This window comes from Arachis hypogaea, chromosome 17 (assembly GCF_003086295.3).
Source record: "Arachis hypogaea cultivar Tifrunner chromosome 17, arahy.Tifrunner.gnm2.J5K5, whole genome shotgun sequence".
Lineage (NCBI taxonomy): Eukaryota > Viridiplantae > Streptophyta > Magnoliopsida > Fabales > Fabaceae > Arachis > Arachis hypogaea.
The window spans coordinates 102,277,516-102,303,563 of NC_092052.1; the positions used below are offsets into that span (position 1 = coordinate 102,277,516).

Consider the following 26,048-nt stretch of genomic DNA (forward strand, 5'->3'; position numbering starts at 1 on the left):
AAATTTTAGTGCACAGATCAAATCTTATCATGTAGATCAAATCTTAATACTTTTGCAATTAAATTAATGTTATATTTATATTTATATGTTGTAATGCACTTTTGTATGTTATATACTTTATTGTTATTTTTGTTTAATTTTATAAATTTATTTGTCTTTTATTATTATAATTTATAATTATTAGACATTATCAATTATGTGTATATATTTAATATTATGTGTAATTTATTATAATACGCATATAATATTTAAGATAATATTTTATATAATAATATGTTCTAATTTAAAATTCTGTAATATAAAAATTGTTAAAATAATAATATTAAAAATTTAATCTAATCTTTATCGATAATTTTATATCTAAAAGTGATTTTAATCATTATTATCCAAATAATATTTTATTAATTATAATTATTTTTAAATTAAAATATCAAAACATAAGTCATGTTAAAACAAACTCAATTTTAATTAAAATCAATTCTAGTATAATTAAATTGAACTCAACTCCAGTTTATAAAAGCTAAACCAAACACTGTGCTACAATTACAAATCCATTCGCTAGCTTGCTACATTCAACACTCAAACTACAAGGAGCAGAAAATAGTATGTACGCATTTATGTGTTGTCATGGTCCAGTTAGAAGGTCACGGTTGTCATAGGCGGGGATAGTGTTATCTACGCTCGACAATATGGTGGCTGACTGCCCGGCGTTTGGGGATCTAGTTGACATTTTGCTGGGTGAACCGTCCGGCGATTTTGACATAGTGGTGCCTCCCAAAGTGGCATGGCGTCCCCTGGATGCTATCTTCTTCAGAGCATTCTGGTGCCACTTCTTTAGAGCCTTCGATGTTTGTTCATCAAATATTGACTTCTTCATTGTTGATCCCATCTGAACAATTATCATCACAATCATAAATATTGTTCTTTGCTTTGTTTAATGAAAATCATTTGTAACCTTAAACCAACTTACCTGTGTAACAAGTGCATACAGTGGAAGAGTGACATAGCTGGTGATTATTTGAGCTCCTATCCTGCAAAATTCAATTTTTAAATTAGTATTATTCCCATTAATTATTGATGATGTGAAACAATAGAACAGAACATTTATGTTCAAATGTAATTGTTCTATGTATGTGAACAGGCATGGATAATCACTAGCAAGGAATGACTTACCCAAGTGCAACTCTACTAATCATAAGTATTTCATCTTCATAAAAGCAAGATGCCCAACCAAATTCATACTGCATCAGATCAACAAGGAAGAGAATTAATTTAAGGTTTCCAAAGTTAATTGTATTAACAACTCAGGAAGAGTTCAATTACCCATGTCCACCAGAAATATGTCAGCTCAAATGCATTCTGGACATGTAAACAAAGAGCACCAAGTTGCATAAGTAAAACTCTTCAAATATTCAATGTCTATAAAACAAATATAATTAAGCTTCATAAGATGAAATGGACAAAAATACCTGAAAGAGAACAAAATGGATGAGATAAAGAACTAACTCAGGCCACTCAAACCAAAAGTACTTGTCAGAGACTTGAACAAGAGGGATCCCCTGCACTACAGCATGCCTTTCTTTTATGTCAAGTGCCATTCGGGTTATAATTGCCTGAAGCTTTGTCCCAACAGCTAGAATAACCTTCAAGCAATTCAAGTATTAGTCCTTTTATTTTCTGTGAAAAAAAATTATTGGCAGTGAAAATATGCTTAATTACCATTAGTGGAAGAAAAGACACCCCAAAGGAAGCATGCCATCCTGAACCAAAGTTAAGAAATCAGGTTTCTACATGAATATGAGCATCAAATATATAAACCAATTGATAAATAGGTCAAGGGACAAACCATGAACATTTACAAGCAAGAAAAACACCACTGATGCCCAAAGTATTGGACTGCCAAAATCACAAAGATACCCACAAATATTAGAACAAATTACAAATTAGAAGAATCAAGAATAAACTATCCTCTTCAACACCCTAAGGTCGTATTTAGTAAGTGTCTTAGGATAGAAATATATAGAAAAGAAAATAGATCGAGAAACATACAAAATTATCTTGGTTTTGGAAAAGGATTTATTTGATATTTTATCTACCTAAAAATTGGAAACAATAGAAATAACCTCATTCATATATTTTCTATTCTGAAATATTTATCAAACACAGCATAAGTGATACGAAGCTAATGATTAGTATATAAAAGCGCAAAAAAATGTGGGTAAATTTGGAAAATTACCTGATTCCCACAACTACCTTAAAGTCGTCTTCTAATGACCTCTTAATATATTTTTGAAAATCAAACTTACTTCCAGGTGCTAAATGAACCTACAAAAATGAAGTTGGATATCCATTCAAGAAAATGATGAAAAACAGCACCAAAATGATGCTGATACTGCATTAGGAAAATCACTAACAGTAACAAATCCATGTCGCATGGTCAAATAGTCGGCCTTGCGAACAGATCTGAAAAACTGTCGAAAGAAGCATACCTGAAAAATTGATTAGTAACATATCACTGACTGTGAGTTGAAACTTGAAAAACAAGCATGAAAGACTGATATTGTAATCCCTTACAAAATAGAAGGAAACTGGAGTTTTAGTCCAAATACTGTTGTGATCCCTCACAAATGATGTCTCGTGAGTAAGTCTGAATCTTCTAGGATCTGAACAGTTATTATCATCACACACCAATCCAATTAAATTATTGGAGAAGAAAAAAATATAACTTAAAACAGAACTATATGGTATCATTGTTGTTTTACCATTCAAGGCTTCTTGATCCACAATATGGTCCTGTTCCCATGCCTTCCACCCACGAATCTTCCAGAAGAACAAAGAATGATGTTAGAATGTTATGTCATAAATATGTGGTCTATCTATCTATCATCTGATCTATAATAGCAACCTTTGCTCTTCCAAGAGTCATTGTTATGGCACTGTATACGACATGGAAGACAGCCAAGAAGAATATGAAAATGTGCAATTGATGCATTCCATGCACAGATATAAGAGGCTCCATCCCCTACACAAACAATCAACATTATCCATTTCCATAATCAACTTCTTAATATTCATTTGCAATAAGATTTAACTAATGCTCTCGTAATAAAGGTAATTACTTCGACAAAAATACTTATGTACACCAAAATATTTGTGTGTAACATGTTGTTTAATTATTTTTAATTTGTATTTTATATTTTAATATATATTTTATATTAGTGGCTGATTTTGATGACTAATTTTGATATATGCCTAATATGGTTGTTACTCTAGTATCCTCTTAAACCTTATGCATGTTAATAATAATAACAACAATGCATTGTTACCGGTTTACATCCTTCACTAGCTGCAGCCAGAAACCTACGTTCGTATGTCAAAAGCCTGCGATGGGGCGGTTCACCTTCAGCAGCAGCCTCTTTAGCACCACCCTTCTCTTCCACAACACCCGCACCCGCTGGAGTAGCTTGGTTGTGGCCGCCGCCGCCGCCTTCGCCTTCCTCCTTCGTGCTTCTAACACAAGGTAGCATGGTATTTGCATACTTCTCGGGAATACACCATTTGGAAATGTAGGTTTGTCCAAACGTTAATATTAACGAAATAAATCCCAAAACCATAAGCTCTGAAATGCATATATAAACATGTTCACTATTAATGGAGAATGTGCCAAAAAAACACACTAATCATAGATTAAAAGAAAAATAAAACGTGACGGGAAGGGACAAACAATGTTGTTACCGCCTTTAATCTTTGCGAGTGCTTGTAACAGAGCCATCTTCTTTTTACGTTCAAACATCTGAAACCAAGCAACAACACTAATTAATCATGACGAATAGTAATAAAATAAATACATGTGAGTAATTAAACAAATTACTAGGTTCTTCATACTTTTTCGAATTTATGTATAATTTTCTCGAGCACTATAGAAATGAGGACGATAGAGGCGCAGACGGCAGCGACAGCCCATGTAGGGGTGTGATCTAGCGCCCTTTCCTCTCCTCTTACCGCCATATTCAAAAAGCAAAGTGTTTGTGTTTGTTTTTATTGTTAGTATGTGATGAGTTTTTTTTTTAATGATTGAATTGAATTAGGTGAAGAACCATGGAGGAGTGGAGTAATTCTGATGAGGAGGAATAATAATAATAATAATAATAAGCGCCATGCGGCAATGATGAGAAAATGAAACAGAAGCAGGGGGAAGTGTTTTTTGTTTCCTATTTGTTGCATTCATAATTTGTAACCACTGCAAAATGAACGGAGAGGAACAACTGCCGCTTATACTACCAATTTCACCCATCGACCCTCCAAACTAATTTTGGCCTCTCAAATCCATTCATTCTTCTGTCTTAATACATATTAATTAGTCCCAACTCACATCAAATTATCAATTGCAGAAAAATGAAAAAAGAAAACCAAGTTATGCTGCTGCCTGGGGATCAAATCCGGGGCACCGGCGTGACGGCGGGAATACTTAACAATGCACTACAACAAATTGGCGTTTAGATGTCTACAACCAATTTTATTCAGATTTTATATGCATATATTTTAAATAATTATTCAATTACTTTAAAAAATTCAAGATATAGACAAATGGTTAATTACAAAATTATTTATTGATAGCAAAAAAATATAAATATATAATCATGTTATATGTACATCAAATTCAATTAACAAATATAAAATACTCATTAAAATATATAAAATAACACATGTGTAGTAACAGATTCAAAAAATTTTATTAGTGAAGGCAAAATATACATAACATAATAATTATTTTTATAATTATATTTAGTATTATAAAATATAATTAATTTTTAAATTATCTCATAAATAAATTAGAACAATAAAATAATTATTTAAACAATAATATGTTAATAATTCAACATCATAGAATCAAAATTAAAATTAAAATTAATTCACTAATCAAATTCACTAATCAAATATAATTTTAAAATCAATTCATGAAACAAAATAAAAAATTGCTTGTGAAAGTAGTAGTGAAACCACATACACACAATACACTACTACTACTTTGGCTATAATTTTTCTTTGATTTTGTGGCAAAATTAATCAGATGAATAAGGAAAAAAGAAACATACAATAGGACATAAGAGTTTAATTTTTTTCACATATATGAACTAACTTTTACTTCATTAAAAGGATCTTAAATAAAATCATATAAAAATATGAACCAGAGTTGGTAGAGTGAAGTTAATATATGGCAAAAATTCAAATAGCTGAAAGCGGTTAAATAATTTAATTGATTTGACCAAATATTTATCTAACGACTCCAAATGATCAACTTTACTATTGCACCTGAGTTTCCATCTTAATATATTTGAACGAAAGATATTACTCTTAGAAGTAGAGGCAACAATCACGCATTCGTAAGTGGAGCAAAACAACGTTAAGAAGAAGAAATAGATGGCAATATTAGATATCTAAATTACTTGAACAATTTTTAAATCCAGAGAAAAAGAGTAAGAGAGTAATAAAAAAAAAGAGTTGAATGGGATAATGCTTTGAAAAATTAAAATATTCAAATTGATTAGGTTATTATTATTATTAGTTTTTTATATTATTTATTTAATTATGTTTATTAAATAATTAATATAATATTTTATAATATAATAAAGTCATTTAATCTTTTTTTTATTTGTATATAGATGTTGTGAACCAAAAAAGATAAATAAAGTAGATGGGACCAAATTTATTTACTTTGTGGGGGCAAAGTAATATTTTTACTATATACATCTATATATAAAATTTTTAAAACTCAGTGCCCCCACACTGACCAATATAAATCCGTCTCTGCACATGTGAATATATGTAGATGATTATTAATGTGCATATAATATTTTTGTAAAAATTATAATATTATTTTGTTATTTTTATTATGTTTTTAATTTTTTTTAAATTTATTTGTTATTTGTACTTTTTTAGTTATTTTTGTCATCAATATAAATTTTAAAATATCAGCTTCGTAGGTTATCCTTTAAAAAATAGAAGAGGTTAATACATTAAGTAAAACAATTAGCAAAATAATTATTAATATTGTATTGTTATTATAAAATTTATATTCTAATTTATGTTATATATATATGATAATAGTTATATAAATTTTAAAATTTAATTTTATTTGTTGAATTTTAATAATAATAATAAGAGAGAGAGGATATTTATGGAAACAGGACGAATTAAGGTTTAGTTTTTTACTACTTGCAAATAAGGGTGGGACAGATTCTATGCAAGTTATTGTAACCATTAAATAGGATTAGGTAGGACAAAAATTCCTTTATATTTGTCAGGTTGCTATCCTAGTACTATAAAAAATAATAATTATACAGGTTTTAAATAAATTTTTTTAATTTTTTTTATTTATTAACTTTATTTATTTTATTTTATATTTTTATATATATGCTTAAATTATATTATGTATTTTTTAAAATAAAAATAATTTTATTGACAATTATTACTTTGAATAATTTTATTAAAATTAAAAATTAAAAAAATAATAAAAATATTATAAGTTAATTAATTTTTATTTATATTTAATTTTTTAATTATTATTTTATATTAATTTTAATTTTTTTTAAAAACAGAATTAAGCAGACTAGTTCGTTGACCCAATAATCCGCGACAAAATGAGATGGACTAATATTTTAAATTCATTTTATCCCATTTTTAGAATAGATCTTGACGAGATGGACTATCCGCTTTGCCACGCCTATCCAAATCCGACTTCATATCGTCTCGTTATAATCGGTCTCATACTCCCGATCGAATAAGGATAAAATAAATATGTGCGGACACAATTGCCGTTCCTAATATGCTTGGGTAAATGGCCAATAAAAAGTTAAGATAGCGTCTAACCATGAATAACAAGAAGGACCGGAGGGGTGGAGGGGAATCAATTATTCCGCAAGTCTCTATAAGAATCAAATAAAAGAACTCATTTATAAATTTTTAAATTGTAAAAACTTAATTTTTAGGAATGCTCTCTCTAAATAGTGGCAAAAACATTTTCCTTATAACTGAGTGTCTGAGTATAAAAATAAACAAAAAAAAAATGTCCCTAAATTATATAATCATTCACACAAACATTCTCGATTTATACTATCAAGAAATATATTCTTAAAATACATAAAAAATATTCAAACTTAAAAAAATTCATCTTAGCAAACACGGCAGAAGTGGCAGGCAATGCTTATGTGGCTGTCTCCCGTATCATGTTAATGATTCCGTTATCGGAGATGACCTATTGACCTTCCTTTATATTTGAATACTTTTGGCATATTTTTAAATATTAAGGGCATTTTTATCGCTATCATAAATTAAATATATTTTTCTCAGTAAATAAATAATTCAGACATTTTAGATTATTTCCACGTGAGTATAATAATCAATAATTGGTTTCACATAAAACTTAGTGTTTACATTTGACATATCTACTTGTTTACAGATACGAAGTAGCAAGGGCAGAATCAAATATCAATGTTCAAATTAACATTTCAAATGCGATGCCAGTGGTCAATATGTTAGTACAGTGAAAGGTTATGATCCATTTTCCATTAGCCTGTACAGATGGAATGGCAAATGCATCAAACCACAACAGTGGCAACAAGGATCTTTAACGTGCAAGATAATATATGTTTTGGCTTGGGAATTCTATTCGAAATTAAAGACACTAAAGATAAGGAAAAAATTGCCGTCACAAATAGAACGTAGTCTATGAGAACTTGTTTTGCTGCGATTGTGATTGTGATTGTGATTGCGATTGCGAATAACCGGGAACAAACACAGGAAGCTGGCCACCTCTATGTGATCGACCTTGCTGAAATTCCCTCAATGCAGAATCTCTATCTTGAATACCAGCTGCTGAGCTGCTACTTCTTGTTCCCGTAGTTGCCTGTTCATTCACAACAGGACTGCCAAAAAATATAGAACGACCACTGTACAATAACTCTGTTCCGGAAACTTGAGAACTGCCATGAGCACCAGATGAGGACGAGACGAAGCGCCCAGCTTCTTGGTCCCAAAATACTGATGATCTTCTGTTCTCGGAAACAGCTATGTTGTTACCTCTCATTGGTAGGCGTCCATTGTTATCACGAACTGGATTTACATTCCCTTCGCTTTCTCTGGCTGATAAAGGAGACTGATTCCCTGATGGTTGCTGATACATTGGGTTGAAATGGTCTCTGCTCAAAGTTGGAATCTGCATTGGTGAAGGGGTTAAGTTGGAAACTTGAGGACTGCTAAAGTTACTCATACTGTGCTGACATGAATCTAAATCTTCTTTGCTTGCTTGACTTGGAGGATATGAGCCCTTGTAAGGTGATAACCTTGATGTGCCAGCTGCATCATATTTATTATGAAATCCTTGATTGCTAATTGGACTGCTTCTTCCACTCACATTGCTGCTGGATAAATTATCTGCATCATATGGATTAGACCGAGCATTAATTGGGCGAAGCACAGATGATGATGCTCGAGCTTTCGCAGCTGCCTTAGCTGCCTCATTGGAATCCAGTTTTGCAAGTTTCCATGCACTTATTCGCACAGCACGATGATTTGGTTTTTTCCCCTTGTCAGGTGGCTGTATTGCATCCGGATCAACTGTGGATGGCAGCCTTCCTGGCTCCAAATGTGGTATGATTTCATCCTGCTTATCCAAGACCAGACAGATAATCAACATTCAACAAAAGAAAATAACTTTTAGGAGGAAACAAAGCATGCAATATACAAAACATATCTTATTGGGTGTGCCTCTTTACAGCACACATCTCCTGTCTTAACTGTTATAGTCTAACAGTTCTTAATTACTTGCTAATCATGGAAATAGTCATACATAATCTCTCTACTCACTTCGTACTTTAAATCTTATTGTAAATATCTATATGTAATGTTCAAAAATAGGTGACTATGTCCATGATGTAATCATATGATTCAGGTTATAATACAAAGATAGCCATACCGGGTGATCCATGAATATTCTCGGAGGTGTACACCAAGCACCCTTGTATTGCAAACTCATTCCAACAGAACTTCTTCCACTTATTGCAGTGACAGCTGAACTGGTAGGAGATGATGGTAGACTATGCTGTTCACCAGCATCTACTGAAGGACCCGGAGGCTCACTTAGAGTTCTCATGGCAACAACATACTCATATGTTGTAATACCCTGTAAAAGGAAACGGCAGCTAAGAAATCATATCTATATGTCAGAAAGGGATGAAGTTCATGACTTTACCTTTCGTATCAGGATCATATGAAAAAAGAACAATTCTCCCAAAGGTAAAGTTGCCAGGAAAGAAACTGCTGTGCAGATGGCCTGTTAAAGGTTTGAAATTTAGTAAAACAATGGGCAATATATGCCTTTAATATTTTAGCAATTTACATCTTTTTGTAGTGAAAAAGTACAAGAAAGGTATTCTTTGTTAAAAAATTTCATGTTAGGGACAGTTAACTTAATCACTCAACTAGTTAAAGATGTTGACAACCAATGAGTGATTAAAGGGTACGCTGAACAATTTCCAGCAAAAAACCAAGTGGTGATAAATATTCAACGGACTTCCAAAGAACAGCAGAAGAAATTATTTGAGATAAACTAATATGCTACTATCTACTGTGAAATGGAGCACAAAACCAGGGTGAGCATACCACTATAATAGCAAATGGGACTCGAGAGAATCCAGCTCCAAGTTTTTCTGCTATTTGATTTTCTGTGTCCCGCTTATCAACAAAGCATCGGACAAGCACAGCAATCCCAACTCCACATTCAACTATAAGCTGTGGCACGTGTGAACACAGAGTAAAACAAAAATATAATCAGGAAGGTTTGCATTATGCAACACACAACAAAGTGTGGGTGGGCACCAAGAGCTTCATTTAGGATACCCTCTTTCAGTCAACTTACCCAAACTAGGCTTACTGCCATAAGGCACACGAAGGTGACATAATTCTTCCGTCCAACACAATTGTTCAACCACTGAACAAAACAACAAAAGAATATGATAATGAATCAGAAAGGGGTGCTAACAAGTGGAAAAGTGAGCTCATATATCATCAAAATTTTCTTAATACAACATACAGATATGACACTACAAGAATGAGTATCTAAATTACCCAGAAAATGACTTCAAGTAGCATTAAAATGGGAAAAGTACCCGACAATGGTGATCAAATCCATCAACACATTTGTCACAGCTTCTACAATGCTTACTGAACTTCCGAACCTGCAAAATAGTACTTCTAAAATGTAAAAACATCATAATTTTTGCACATTGAGGAAAGTGTTTATGAGATATACAATGAATAATATCAAATATGCTATTCCAGTAAGAATTCTTGCCTCAGCATTGCACAAAGTACAGAACAAAGCTTCCTCTTCTCCAGATTGTTGCTGTAGATTATTATCTTCATTACTGCGACAATCTTCTCTGACAAGGAAACTACAGAAGAAACATCCAATTTTGGAGCACCAACTTGAATTATGCTGACCAGACGTTCCTTCACCTTTTAATCCTGTCTTGCCAGTTTCTGTGATATATACCATGATACACTATAAGATTGTCTTATGTCTCAATATCAACAAATACCATTGCCAAATCAACTAAGAAAGTAAAAATCAAGACATCATATGACAGGAGGAGGCAATAAACATAATGACTGTGTAAATAGGAAAAGACTAAACCACCAGAAAGAGTGGCACCAAAATGGTACCAAAAGCATAGGAAAAAACATGCTGTAACCGCTTCATGGTTTTTGTATGACCCAGTAAACAGCCTAGTCAACACTATCACTACTGTATATTAATTTCAGTCCGTTAAGGATGAGAGTCATATCAAGTTATCAACAGACAACGGCAGCATTCCAAACCCAACCTGCCAATTCTTCATCGGCTTTTGATTGGTTCTTCGATGTCTTGTCAGAATCAAGCAGAACTCCCAAATCAGCAGGGTCAATGGCAGTGCATCGAACATAAAGAAGGAATACAGAGAGAGCCTGAAATTCAAAATATAGGTAGAAATCAATGAAGGAATATTGAATCTAAAAATTTAGTATGAATTTTGTACATAAAACCACAAGGAGGATAGAAAGAGCGCAGGAAAGAATCCGAATAATCCTTACCAGTGCGGAATAAACACCAAAGGCCACGTATTCATAAATATCCCTTCCGAGAAAAGGAGCAAAGAAGGCATAGAATGCGATGGATAACAGGAAAAAAACCGTTATAGCCACCACCTGTTTATAAATGTTGGAAGAAAAAAGTGTTATGAGAATACTATTTGTCAATCCCACTACTTTCCACAGATCCCGTCACAACTCACACACATTATCATACTCTTCAATTCATGTGAATGTTGAATGAGAGTATTACGATAACAGTAAATCCACAACTTAGAACGTAAGGGAAATTAGCGATAAATGCATCTTTCTTTTCCTACTTTTTTGGGGGGAAATCGGAAAAAATGGAAGTGATATTTGTACATGATGGTTTGTGTGGAGTTGAAAAAACAGTAACAGGGCAGCACAGAAAATGATGGGAAAAGAAAAACAATGATAGAGCAGAGGGGAGAAGCACGCATGAGATTCCACAGAAAAACAGAGATTAGGAGCAATCAATTAGGAAATGATTAAAAGAGTGAAAGTGTGAGTACCTGGAAAGTGTGAAAAGGAAGCTCCCAACCATGACGGCGAGCCATGACTGAGAGTGACCAAAGAAGAAATCGCTCTCTCTCTCTCTCTCTGGTGCGGTCTACGAAATGAGAAGTAGAAACAGCATCTATGCTATGGAATGTGGTGGAAAGTGGAGACCGATTTGCGAAAGAGAAAGAAGTTTGAACTTTGATTCTGCAGATTCTATGGCTAGGGTTCCTTAAGTCAAATTCGAACACTCTTCTTCAGTTAATTAGTAATAATTAACACTTTAACAGTAAGCAAGGCCACTCTCTCTTACTCTCCTCAATTAATTATTAATTTAACTATTTCTTTTTGGTGACTTATTAATTTAACTATATAATAAAGAATTTATCCAACTTGTATTCTTAATTTCTAACAACATATTTTAAATATATAATAATAAAAAATTTTAATTTTAATATATTAAAAATATAAAAAAAATTTACAATAATTTTTATAAAATATTATTTTATGATGTTCTATTTTATTTTTTATAATATTTTTTAATTTAAAAAATCAAAATTAATTTAATTTTAATTTTATTTAAAAATTTATTGTTGGTCAATAAATTAATATATACGTAATAATGCTTTATCCTATACTAAATAATTACTAATTCTTTCTCATATTGCAATTTCGTTTCCTTTCACAATTTTTTAATTATTCCTTAGTATTTCAAAGCGAAATATCAACATACCAAGTATTAAAAAATCACCAAGAATAATGTATGACGTTGAAAGTTTAAAATCTTTTTTTATATGGGTATTGTATTAATCTTTTTTATATACTCCTTGATTAATGGTGGTCAAACGAGGTTACGGAGTAATAGTGGTATAAAAGAGGAAAGACAGGGTGCAACAAATAATAAATTTAATTTTTTTATATTGTATTTAATTATATAATATAAATAAAAATAATTATTTTTATATTATATAAATGATTATTCAAAAAAATAAATATAATTAAATAATATATAAAATATTTTATTATATTATTAATACATCAAAATTAAATTTATAAATAATTGCATAAAGATTTTATTTCTTTAGTTTTTTTTTATCACTTCCATGAAAAGATTCAAGTGTAATTGTAATTACTCTCATTATGTGAACAACAAAACAATAAGAATATACTAATCCTAAATATTTATGTTAGTTAATCACAGACTATTATATGTCTTTCTTATTTTTTCTTCTTTTCCATTTTTGTAATATATCATACCAAACTTACAACATTCTTTCTATTCTCACATTTCATGAATTAAAATATTTTCCTAACTTACCAAATAATCATTTTTGTTGTCATGAATTATAGCATGTAGGTGGCACAAATTTGTTGGAGATGGAGTGGATTTGGTAAATAAACGAATCTATTTATTTATTTTTAATAAAACTGAAAACATAATACTTTTGACTTGCGCAAATATGCCTAACTCATATGAGCTGCCATGATTAATAAACTATTTGAAGGATATTGTTATGTACCCAGCCATGAGTGGATTTTGTCTTTATACATTTGTTTGGTTGAAAATGCTTTGATCACAAGCTTTCTGCAATCAACTATCTATCTAATAAATAAACCTACAAGAAGTAAAGTATTCTGCCCTCCGATTATAGTATTAATTAATCAATAATTAAATGTTATATGTGCCGTCTGCCTTTAAACATAATGATTTGAATTCTTGCTACTTATCATTTAGCTGTTCCTTCCTTAGCTTCCACCTATTCTATTTTATTCTATTCCATTCCATTCCATGTCACTTTCTGAATGAAAGTGACAGAAGCAGGGGTGTGAGTGTGAGATACTGAAAATCGTTAGCAAGGTCTTTCATAATATAAGAACGGAGGAATGAAAATAAATGACGATTTGACTTACCAACCGAAATTGCATTATTTCAAAGCTTTTAGCCGGCTACTTTTTCTTTAATGAGAAGAGTGTGCACAATACTACAAAATTGTATAAATTATAAAATGATAAAATGTATTATGACCAAAGAAAAAGGGGAAAATTCAGTGGGGCAATCTTATTTTATTATAAACAAAAATAAAAAATTTAGAATAAAAGATAAATAGGTTCTTGACCTTTTTTTTTCGGACATTTTAGTCCCCAAGGATTGAAAAATATATTTATATCCCTGACCTTTTCAAGACGCAGACAAATTTACCCCCCTCCGTTGAACTCAACGGAAAAGTCTGACGTGGCTCCTGTGGCGCTGACCTAGCCGTTACGGAGCACACGTGGCATGTAACTTTTCAAAACAGGACATATTAGTCCTCTTAGACCAAAACATGTAGCTTTTCAAAACAGAACATATTATATTAGTCTTCCCACACTAAAACGACGCCGTTTCACCCAGACTCCCAATCTTTCAAATTTATGAGCCCTAATCCTTCAAATGCACAAAAACGGTGGAGTGTGTGAAGTGGGTCACTGTCCTCAGCCACCTCCAATTCCTTCCTCAGCCTCTAACCAGCTCTTCAACCTAAGGCTCCAACGAGACGCCACCAGGGTCCACGCACTGACCTCCATTGCCGCAGCTACCAATCGACCCATGCCAGGCCCCCTTCTCCCAGATCCAGTCCAGGTTTCAGCAACTCAGTTATCTCGGGTCTAGCTTAAGGAAGTGGCGAGTACTTCACGTGCCTCGAGGTTAGAACCCCAGCTAGGTACGTGTACATGGTGCTTGACACCGGAAGCGACCTCGTTTGGCTCCCCTCTCTACCGCCGCCTTGACTCTCCGGATGCAACCGGAACAAGGTCTGCCAGTATCAGGTCTCCTACGGCGATGGTTCCTTCACATTCGACGATTTCTCCACCGAAACGCTCACGTTTCGAAGGAGGAGGGTTGCGCGCGTGGCACTCGGGTGTGGTCACGACAACGAGGGTTTATTCGTCGGTGCCGCTAACCTTTTGGGCTTGGGTCGTGGAAAGTTATCATTCTCGACTCAAACCAGACGCCAGTTCAACTAGAAATTCTGATTGCTCCTTCAGAAGTGTGAAGTTTCAAGTGTACTGGTTCCTGTTCTTAATATTCTGCATGATCAACATACACATAAAATAAAGAAAAAATAGTAGAAACTCAAACAAAACTGATAAAATTAAAAATAAGAAAAATTAAAATAAAAAAATAAAAAACTTAAACTTAAGGATACGAAAACATCGGGTTACCTCCCGACAAGCGCTTCTTTACCGTCACTAGCACGACGGTCAGCTCCTCTAAGGAGGATGATCATAGGGGCTTAGCTCTTCACCCCCTCACTGTGAATTTCTTTCCTGTGCTCCCATTGATCAACTCTATATGCTCAAGAGACAGGATCATGTTCACTGTATGAGGCAGGATTGGACATGCAGTGAATACCACCTTCATTCCTGGGGAGAAGTCTTCAGTGAGAATTTTTTTGTTTCTCCATCCCCTGTGTACTTTCTTTTTTTTGGGAACCTCCTCCTTGGTGGATGATGCATTCCCAACACCAAACTTAGATTTGATGTCAGGAGAAATTTTATCGATTGTCACCAAAGGAGGTTTGAGCTGCAGATTCTATTGTGCATCATCAGGGGTTTCTTGAAGGTTTGGATTAATAAGCTCAGTCTGCATGCACCTCTCCTCTTCACCTGCTAAATGTATATCTTTGAAGACATGAAAGACCAGTTGCTCATTATGCACTCTAAGCACTAATTCACCCAATTCTACATCAATTAGAGCTCTCCCAGTGGCTAGGAAAGGTCTTCCTAGGATTATAGAGGCATTCTCATCCTCCCCCGTGTCAAGAATCATAAAATCTGCTGGGAGGAAGAACTTACCCACTTTGACCAAGATATTCTCCACTAATCCATATGCAGGCTTTATAGATTTGTCTGCCATCTGTAATGCTATCCTTGTGGGTTGTGCCTCTTAGATTTGCAACTTTTTCATCATAGACAAGGGTATTAAATTGATGCTTGCTCCCAGGTTACATAACACTTTCTCAAATGTGGTGCTCCCGATGGTACATGGAATTTGAAAGCTCCCTGGATCTGGCATCTTCCCTAGCAAGTTATTCTGAATTATGGCACTGCATTATTTAGTCAAGACCACTGTCACATCTCCCTTTAAAGGCTTCTTCTTTGATAACAACTCTTTCATGAATTTAACATAGAGAGGCATTTGCTCCAAAACCTCAGCAAAAGGAATATTGATTTGTAACTTTTTGAAAACTTCCAAGAACTTTGAAAACTACTTGTCTTTGGTCTCTTTTGAAGTCTCTGAGGATATGACATCTTAGGCTTGTACTCGGGAGCTTTAGGCAATGTAGGATGAGTGTCAAGAGAGACTGTGAAGGGATTGTCTGCACGCCTAGGAGGGGCGTGTACTACTGTGTCTTCAGTCTGCTCTAGAACTTGTGCTTCCATACTTGTCACTTGTCCACTTATCAAGGACCTTGCACTCCTCTCTTGGATTTGGAATTGTGTTACCAGGAAGGCTATTAGTGGTCCTCTGATCAATTTCATTAACTTTTGCGGCTAATTGATCCATCTAAATCTCCAAGTTTTTTATTTATGCTCTGGTTTCCTGTATAAAGCTTATTGATAAACCCAGATTTTATGATATATTTTGTGCTCAATTTAGGTGATTTATTCAATCCTTCACTCACTTATTCATGTTAATTGCATGGTTTTACTTTCCCTTCCTTATTATGTGATGTATGTGAAAAACATGTTTCCTATGCTTTAAGAATAATTATTTTAATTACCCTTTATTACCATTCGATGCCGTGATTTGTGTGTTGAGTAGTTTCAGATCTTCTAAGGCAGGAATGACTTAAAGGATGGAAAGGAAACATACAAAAATGGAAGGAAAGCACAAAATGGAGTTTTTAAAGAAACTGGCAGCGACGCGAACGCGTGGACGACGCGGCCGCATGACCAGCGCAAAAAGACATCGACACGAACGCGTGACTGACGCGATCGCGTACCTTGAGCAGAACGCAGATGACGCGGACGCATGACCGAAGCGAACGCGTGATAAGGAAAACTCCAGATGACGCGACCGCGTGACCCACGCGGACGCGTGACAGAGGCCACGCACTAGAAATTATAGAAAACGCTCCCAGCGATTTCTGAAGCCCTTTTTGGCCCAAATCCAAGTCCAGAAGGCACAGATCAGAGGTTATGAAGTGGGAGAATGCATCCATTCAAAAGGGAGAGTCTCCAATTATTCACTATTCATGATTTAGATGTAGCTTTTAGGGAGAGGTTCTCTCCTCTCTGTCTTAGGATTAGAATTTAGGATTTTTCTTGCTTTCATGATTGCCCCTTTTTATCAGGTTCAACTTTCCTTTTAATTAATTATTTTCTCAATTTGACTTATGAACTTTTCTATGTTACAGATGACTCTTTTAATTAATGTTATTTGAGGTATTTCAGTTTATTACTGCTCTTTTTTATTTATGTTACTGTTGCTTCCAATCTGAAGACATTTTTTATTTCAGTAGATTTACTTTTCCCCTTTTGGTCTTGGTTAAGAAATCAGTAACTCATGAGTTATCAAACTCAACGTGATCGATAATTATTATCTTTGCTAATTGAATTGAACTTCAATAATTCCGGTCCTTTCTTAGGAATTGACTAGAACTTGAAGATCAGACTAATTAATCCACTTGATCTTCCCTTGCTTTAGTAAAGGCTAACTAAGTGGGATTAAGATTCAATTCTCATCTCCATTGATAAGGATAACTAAGATAGGACTTCCAATTTCTCATACCTTGCCAAAAGTGTGTTTTACAGTTATTTATTTATTTTACAGTCATTTACTTATTTTAATTGCAATTTAAATTACTTGCTCCCTACTTTCAAAACCCCAATTTACAATCTTCATAACCAATAATAAGAACATACTTCCCTGCAGTTCCTTGAGAAGATGACCCGAGGTTTAAATGCTTCGGTTACAATTTATTTAGGGATTTGTTACTTGTGACAACCAAAACGTTTGTAAGGAAGGTTGATTGCTTGGTTTAGTAACTATACTTGCAACGAGAGTTTACTATAACTTCTAAACCATCAATCTTCCGTTCTTCAAAATGGCGCCGTTGCCGGGGAATTGCAAACGTGTGCCTTATTATTGGTTATTGTAAATATTTGCTTTTTGTTTGTTTATTTATTTTCTCCTTTTATTTTTATTAACTACTATGAATTCTCACGCCCCCTCGCTTTGAGTTTGGTTTTAATATTGTTGAAAGGAGTGAAAGCTATAACAGGAATATGCATCAAGGTCTACGCAATCAACGATGGATGGAGCCAAGAGGATCTGATCACCCCTTTAGGCAACGATCCCTTCCAAGATATCATGGACAAAGGCCATTCTACATTGCATACCAAGCTGATAGATATGGTGGACAACGTTGTAGTTACCAACAAGCCCCAACCTATGCTTATAGACCATCCTCTCAACATAACTTCGAACCACCACACTCACAAGCTCCTTTTCACCATTCACCACCATATGATCCTTATTTACCCCGATTTCAATCCAATTACTCCCAAACACCACCACTTCCTTATGTACCACGTCTAAATCTATCGCCTCCAGAATCACAAGTTCACCTCAAGGAAACAGTAAATCAACTTCAAACAATCCTTCATCAACTGGAGCAAGCAATAAGTCAATTATCTTCTAGACGTTCGAACATTCAAGAACCTCTCACAGCCCCATGTGGACAATCTAATGAAGAGCGTAGCATGAAGGAGATACTAGAAACTCCAGTGGACAAGACAGAGCATGACTTCGTACTGGAACAAGTAGAGGAAGCTGTCATTATAGAAGAAGAAGAGTTAGTTAAAGACTTAGGAGACGCTGAACTTCCATGGGAATCCAGAGTTGTGGAGAATTCTGTCAAGGACGTTACAATTGATGCTAAGGAGGATAGTGCACAACCCCCAAGGCAAATCTTTTATGAAGAACTAGATGGAATAATCCAAGAAGCAAGTTTTCTTGATGATGATAATCTCAAGTCAAGTTCTTCCAGTAATGAACTTGCATCCGCGAGTGAATTCTTTGAGATCGAAGAATCTTCCCCAAGTGAATACGAAGATGATGCGGAGGTAAATTTCTCTCAACCTCCAGTTTATGACTTAAGTGATGAGGAAGACATAGAAGGCTTTGATCGGGACATGGATGCATTTGAAGGATTTTGCAAAGAAGTGGAGAAATTCACAGAAGAGCACAAGGGAGTAAAACTCACAGAACCACTGGAAACACCTATCCCAAGGCCATTACCACCCAATACAAGCTTCAAGTGGGTACAATCCTTAACCTTTAACTTTATCTTTCCACTCGAATATGGGTTGCTTGAAACAGATGGCCAGCTTAGAGCTCTCTGCGGCTTTAAGAGTAAGAGGGAAATGGCTCGTACTCAGAGCTAGTGCACAAGGTTCAATAAGGTTCCACGCTTCAACTCGAAGTGCACGGATTGGCATCATGTTCAATCGAATGGGTCACGGAAGACATTTGGTCATCTTGGTGAGAATACAATTTCTAAGCCGCCCGGATGGAAAAATATAGATCAAGACGAAGGCGGATTTAAAAGCAAAGTTTGGGATCCTGGAATCTATTCTGACATTCGTCACCCCGGGAGCCTGAAAATCTGTTTGAAGCTGCTCAGAAGCTTTACATGCCTAGTTTGGGACCCCGGAGGCTATTGGCATTCCAAACATTGGTGGAGATTTCTGGATGAGTATAAGCATAAGCCACCATAACAGGAAGCTCATCTAATGTCCAACTTAAGGACTTTAAATAAAAGTGCTAGGTGGGAGACAACCCACCATGGTATGGTCGTTTCTTTTTCAGTTTTATTTCGTGTTATTCATTTTTATTCTTTTTTTTAATTGAACCTGAATATTATTCATTAGCATTGCATACGACATAATTGCATAATTGCATATATATATATATAAAAGGCGTGTGACGTGACTGCATCGCTCATGCGATCGCGTCAGTTGCGAAAAACACCTCCCACGCGTCCGCGTCATTCACGCGGCCGCGTGACTTGGAGATCGGCGTAAAGATCCAATGCCCAAAAAGTTGGGCTGGAATCGTGCGGCCGTTGTGTGTTTAGCACAAAACGACCCACACGGTTACGTCCTTGACACGATCGCATCACTTTCACAACACCCATCCCACGCGAAAGCGTGAGCGACGCGATCGCGTCGCGTGGATTGCACAACACCCCAAAGGAGACAGAGAGTGGCGCTGAAACGACGCTGGAATTGTTCGTTTCGCCCAATTTCCAGCGATGCGGTCGCATGCCTCACGCGACCGCGTCATTCACCATTTTTTCCATTCCATGCGATCGTGCCACCCACGCGATCGCGTCAACCCCATTCCACCCCAGCCACGCGACCGCGTGCCCCATGTGATCACGTGGGTTCAAATTCATTAACCCCCTCAGCCACGCGAAACCCTACCATTTGCGCCCCCCAACCCCATTCTCCTTTCTCTCTTCTCTGCAACCCTCCACCAACCAACCACCATCATCACTCCCAGCCACCACCTCCGACCGCCGCACCGCCAAACCCCCCCATACCTCACCGCAATGCCAAACCCCCCCATTCTTCCTTCTTCTTCTTCCACCCCCTTCTCTTCCCTCCACCACCGCGGCCAATCACCGACCACCGCACCGTCACCGCCGCGCCACCACCCACCACCAACATCCTCACCACCTCCCTTCCTTCCCCCTTCACCCCTACCCCTCCCATTAATCCTACCCGAACCCCTGCCACCGAACAGCCACCACCGCCGCGCCAACCACCCGTCAACCGCCACGTCAGTCACCACCACCACCACTCCCCTACCATCTCTCTGCCCTACTTTCATTCATACGCCTACCAGGTTCCGCCAAACGCCGCTCTTTCAATTCGTAGTTCATTATATATCTTTTTCCATTTATGTTCAACATTAGGCTTGTTAGATATGCATGTTTGTAGTGGATTATAGGTTGTTAGGTAGCCTAGGATGTGGTTAGTGGACTTAGGCCTGTTTAATTGCGCTGTTCTTGCTACTTGTTTTATAATTTTCGCAATTCTGCTGTTGCTATGATCTAAGTATTGTTCATATGATGTTCTTACTGTTCATGCTGCTATTGCGACTGCTCTTTCATGTTCATATTATTTCTATCTATTTGCAATTTATTTTAATTCACATGAACTATTCTGCTTGATGTTTATTTTCTGGGAACTTCCAATTTTAGTCGGAATGCTGCCCAAATTTCTGTAAACTATTTTGATTTTCATTCATGTTTTGGTTTTGGCAATTTGAATTCTGCTTTACTCAGCTTTTACCAAACCAATTCATGTATGCACGGGCAAGCTTTCTTCTTCTTCTCAATTTCCTGATTAATAAATTGCATTTTGGATGCTTCAGTTCCACTTTTTGCTATTTCCATATCTATATGCATCATCATCAACTTCCTTGTTTGTATATGAGTTGACTGTAGCTTCTAATTGTAAATTCTTGTTACTTAGAAAATGATCATCATGTCACTTACTCTAACCCTCTTTTTACTAACTCACTGATTTCAACTTCCTAAACTCTTTTTCATCCCTAACCAACCTAACTTTCACAACATCTCTTCTTGGTTTTTCACTATTCTCTGTAACCTTCTAACCAAGGCCTGATGATAATTTTTCATAATTAACATGAATTCTATTTATATCACATTTTGGATTGTGAATTTTTTTTCTCAGATTTCTAACTCCTATACAATCCATAATGCACATTTACTCAACTCATTTCATTATTCTACTGCTTCTTTGCCACTATGTGCTTATTTTGTTATTTGCCTACTTATTTTCCTATTTTTATTATATCCTAGATTTCTGTTTTTCAGGATGTCTGACACTCAAAGAAAAGGAAAAGGAAAGGCAACAACTGGCAAACAGAAAAGAGGAGAATCCTCTATGTCCATCTTGGACATCATGCATGATGACTCCTGGCGGGAGAAACACTTTACCCCGCAGGAGAAGGCTGACCAGCTACTCCCTACCACTGATCCCACTAAGTTTGCAAACAGATACTGCGAGTTGAAGTATCTGGTGTTTGCAACCTCCAGGAATCTGTACCTGGAGCGGACTCTGAAAATTCCAGAAGAACTCCAGCAATACACCTCCGATCAGATCAAACAAAGAGGCTGGTACTTCCTGGAGAGAAACCTAACAGAGGTCAATGCTTCTTGGGTAAGAGAGTTTTACTGCAATTACTTCAAAACTTCCCTAGATGCAGTGAACCTAAGAGGGAAGCAGATACTGGTCACTGAAGAGGCCATTGAGGATATTCTGAAGCTTCCGCCTAAATACGATCAGCTTGATGGTTACCAAAAGGCTGAGGAGAACATGCGCTTTATGAAGTTTGACTGGGATGCGGTCAAGGCAAGGATAGCCCTTGACTCGACTGTCCCATGGGTCATGGGTCAGAACACCACCATGCCTAAGGGAATCAAGCGAATATACTTAAATGATGAGGCTCGGCTCTGGCACCAGATCTTGAGCAACTTTATTATGCCGAGTACTCATGAGACGGAGCTACCTGCCGCTATGATCCCCCTCCTCTGGTGTGTGATGGAGGGTAAGGACCTGTTCCTGCCACGTTTCATCCGGTACTACATGGCCAGGGTCCACGTCAGAGGCACTCTCCCCTTCCCATATCTGATTACCCAGCTCGGCCGTCGGGCTGACGTGCCTTGGGAGGATGCTGATGAGAAGCCACCTGCTGCAGACTGCAAGAAGATTATCCCTCACAGCAGAAACTTTCTGGCTTTGGCTACAGACCTCCATTCTTCACTGCCCCTGATGAAACAGCCACACCTTCAGCTGGCCCCTCTTCATCTACTGCTACCCCAGCTACCACCACTGCACCTCCACCTGCCTCAGAGCCAGTTTATCACCTTGTGCACTGCCTATTTCAGCAGCTTGACCAGATGGAGCGCCGTAACTGGCACCGATATGAGAGATCTGAGCGTCGCAGCAAGCGACGCTATGAGCACCTAAAGCTGATGATACGATCTGGCGGCGACATCCCCTCTGAGCCTGACACACCATCAGAGCCATCTGAGGAGGAGGCGGATGATTGATCATAAGGCGAAGATCCATCCACAGAGAGAGGCTGAGTAGGCAGGCCCAGAGCAGGCCGCATCACAGCAGGAGGCCCCACATCAGATTCAAGCTGCAGACCCAGAGGTTCCTATTCAGTCCGCACCTCCTCTGCAGCAAGCAGACCCTCAGACCACCACCACAAAGACTCTAGCCACACCTCATTCCAGTGATGACACTCCTTCACACCCTGCTTGATTGAGCATCGAGGACGATGCTTTATTTTAAGTGTAGGGAGGTCGCCATCTCTGGCGCATTTTTCTTGGTGAACCACTACAGACTCTTTTTATTTTATTTTGTTATTTTTCTGTATTTTGATTTTGATTTTATTTCTTAGTACTTATATATTGCTCTTTTCATGTATTTCTACTCTATTTCTGCATATTGCACTTTAGTTTATATTTTAGCTAGTTAGTTTAGTGCAATTCTAACTTATTAGTTATAGAATATGTGGATTAATTAGTATAGTTTACCCTTTTAGCATATGATAGGTTTAGTTTAAATTGAAAATAAAAAGGAAGTAAACTAGAGACTTTACAAAAACAATCCACACCTTGTATATATAGCATTACATGTTAGTTAGTTAACAACATTTTATTAAGGAGAAACACTAAAACTTTAAAGCCACCCTAAGGTTTACATTGAGAATAATGGAAACTCTTAATTTTTACTTGCATGACATATATAACTGAGATATGATTTTTGAGCTAGAGAACACTCAGCCTGCGAGTTTTGAGCTTAATTGTATGGTTACATTCAAACCATAATATTTTATTCCTGTGTGTTTCACCCTTCTTTTTTATTCTGATATTCTTTACTTTGTTTTAATCTATATGTCCAATTATAGAATATAGATACATACCAAGAAAGTGATTGAGGCCATTGTTTGATTCTAGCTCACTTATCCTAAAATTAGCCTACCTTTTACATCACCCTTGTTAGCCCCCTTGAGCTTTTAATCCCCTCTTGTTCTATAAACTACAGTACTAGCCTTAAGTAGAAAAATAAAATAAAAATCCCAAGTTGAATCCTTGGTTAGCTTAAGATAGAAGTTGTGAATTGTTTAAGTGTGGGGAATCTTATGGGAACATGGATTATGGAAACAAAGGTAGAAAGTAAAAAAAAAAAGAATAAAGACATTTCAAAATAAAAGTTTTGGGAAGCATGCTCATGTGAAATCAAAATAATTAAATTACCATGTGCATAAAAAAAATTTATTTAAATAAAGGGGATATAAAATTCCCCAATTGCAAAATAAAAAGGAATCAATGCACATGGGACAAAAGTTAAAGTTAATATATGAGCTTGCAATATAAAGTGAGAAAATTTGAGTAAATAGGTAGAGAAGCTTTGCTTTACAAAATATGTATATTAGGTGAGATCTTAGACTAATCAAGGATTCACTTATTAGCTCACTTAGCCTTATACATATACCCTTACCTTTACCTTGGCCCCATTACAACCTTAAATAAAGACCTCATGAATTTTGTATGTCTGTATTATGTAATTGTTGATTGGTTAGATGAAGAACAAAGTTATAGAAAATAAGGATAAAAAGAAGAATAGAGTGATTAACCTAATAAACACTGAGTGACTAGAGAGTAAACACAAAATCCAGTGAGGGTTCAATAGCTCATCAACATATATCTCTGCTTAAATTGTTAATTGTCTTGCAAGTTTGTATAATATTTTTCTTTCCCATCTCAATTGTAAAAGTGCTTTAACATTATCTAAGGTTTGGCTATGCATATATGATTCCTTGAGAATGTGAATTAATTCAACTACATGTAAGTTTTATATACAAGTGAATGACAATTAGAATTGCATGACTCATTTAGGTAGTTGAATTTAGAATAGATTGCATTGCATGAGATTCCACCACTTCAACCTTACCTTACTCTTTATCTTGGATTTCGCATGAGGACATGCTATTGTTTAAGTGTGGGGAGGTTGATAAACCTATATTTTCTGATATATTTTGTGCTTAATTTAGGTGATTTATTCAATCCTTCACTCACTTATTCATGTTAATTGCATGGTTTTACTTTCCCTTCCTTATTATGTGATGTATGTGAAAAACATGTTTCCTATGCTTTAAGAATAATTATTTTAATTACCCTTTATTACCATTCGATGCCGTGATTTGTATGTTGAGTAGTTTCAGATCTTCTAAGGTAGGAATGACTTAAAGGATGGAAAGAAAACATACAAAAATGGAAGGAAAGCACAAAATGGAGTTTTTAAAGAAACTGGCAGCGACGCGAACGCGTGGACGACGCGGCCGCATGACCAGCGCGAAAAGACATCGACGCGAACGCGTGACTGACGCGATCGTGCGCCTTGAGCAGAACGCAGATGACGCGGACGCATGACCGAAGCGAACGCGTGATAAGGAAAACTCCAGATGACGCGACCGCGTGACCCACGTGGACGCGTGACAGAGGCCACGCACCAGAAATTACAGAAAACGCTTCCAGCGATTTCTGAAGCCCTTTTTGGCCCAAATCCAAGTCCAGAAGGCACAGATCAGAGGTTATGAAGTGGGAAAATGCATCCATTCAAAAGGGAGAGTCTCCAATTATTCACTATTCATGATTTAGATGTAGTTTTTAGGGAGATGTTCTCTCCTCTCCCTCTTAGGATTAGGATTTAGGATTTTTCTTGCTTTCATGATTGCCCCTTTTTATCAAGTTCAACTTTCCTTTTAATTAATTATTTTCTCAATTTGACTTATGAACTTTTCTATGTTACAGATGACTCTTTTAATTAATGTTATTTGAGGTATCTCAGTTTATTACTACTCTCTTTTATTTATGTTACTGTTGCTTCAAATCTGAAGACAATTTTTATTCCAGTAGATTTACTTTTCCCCTTTTGGTCTTGGTTAAGAAATTAGTAACTCAGGAGTTATCAAACTCAACGTGATCGATAATTGTTATCTTTGCTAATTGAATTGAACTTCAATAATTTCGGTCCTTTCTTAGGAATTGACTAGAACTTGAAGATCAGACTAATTAATCCACTTGATCTTCCTTTGCTTTAGTAAAGGCTAACTAAGTGGGATTAAGATTCAATTCTCATCTCCATTGATAAGGATAACTAGGATAGGACTTCCAATTTCTCATACCTTGCCAAAAGTGTGTTTTACAGTTATTTATTTATTTTACAGTCATTTACTTATTTTAATTGCAATTTAAATTACTTGCTCCCTACTTTCAAAACCCCAATTTACAATCTTCATAACCAAT

The 26,048-nt window shown here is 35.9% G+C and overlaps 2 protein-coding genes across 2 annotated transcripts; both read right to left on the minus strand.

Annotated features, from left to right (window-relative positions):
• Positions 1–259: 259 nt before the first annotated feature.
• Positions 260–4,151, minus strand: LOC112765565 (MLO-like protein 9). Its single transcript, XM_072222139.1, has 15 exons — positions 3,886–4,151; positions 3,736–3,793; positions 3,327–3,619; positions 2,906–3,022; positions 2,763–2,820; positions 2,575–2,663; positions 2,415–2,489; positions 2,237–2,325; positions 1,847–1,896; positions 1,720–1,760; positions 1,470–1,643; positions 1,324–1,359; positions 1,174–1,241; positions 971–1,031; positions 260–889 (listed from the first exon to the last, which is right to left on the minus strand). The coding sequence occupies exons 1-15, from the start codon at positions 4,006–4,008 to the stop codon at positions 626–628; spliced, it is 1,596 nt and encodes a 531-aa protein (XP_072078240.1). The 5' UTR covers positions 4,009–4,151; the 3' UTR covers positions 260–625.
• Positions 4,152–7,478: 3,327 nt separating this feature from the next.
• LOC112764668 (protein S-acyltransferase 21) lies at positions 7,479–11,954 on the minus strand. Its single transcript, XM_025810384.3, has 10 exons — positions 11,661–11,954; positions 11,131–11,244; positions 10,884–11,004; positions 10,352–10,539; positions 10,167–10,235; positions 9,917–9,988; positions 9,661–9,789; positions 9,251–9,331; positions 8,975–9,181; positions 7,479–8,662 (listed from the first exon to the last, which is right to left on the minus strand). Exons 1-10 carry the CDS (start codon positions 11,703–11,705, stop codon positions 7,727–7,729), a joined length of 1,962 nt encoding a protein of 653 aa, XP_025666169.1. The 5' UTR covers positions 11,706–11,954; the 3' UTR covers positions 7,479–7,726.
• Positions 11,955–26,048: the final 14,094 nt, after the last annotated feature.

What these genes read in the sequence shown, in the direction of transcription:
- LOC112765565 (XM_072222139.1), bottom strand. Translation starts at nt 4,008, where the DNA reads ATGGCGGTAAGAGGAGAGGAAAGGGCGCTAGATCACACCCCTACATGG. An exon ending in GGATCAAGAAGCCTTGAATG is followed by an intron (nt 2,664 to 2,762) that starts GTAAAACAACAA and finishes ATAACTGTTCAG; the next exon opens with ATCCTAGAAGATTCAGACTT. An exon ending in ATTAGTAGAGTTGCACTTGG is followed by an intron (nt 1,032 to 1,173) that starts GTAAGTCATTCC and finishes TGAATTTTGCAG; the next exon opens with GATAGGAGCTCAAATAATCA.
- LOC112764668 (XM_025810384.3), bottom strand. Translation starts at nt 11,705, where the DNA reads ATGGCTCGCCGTCATGGTTGGGAGCTTCCTTTTCACACTTTCCAG. An exon ending in TTCCTTTTCACACTTTCCAG is followed by an intron (nt 11,245 to 11,660) that starts GTACTCACACTT and finishes ATTTATAAACAG; the next exon opens with GTGGTGGCTATAACGGTTTT. An exon ending in TCCCATTTGCTATTATAGTG is followed by an intron (nt 9,332 to 9,660) that starts GTATGCTCACCC and finishes AACCTTTAACAG; the next exon opens with GCCATCTGCACAGCAGTTTC.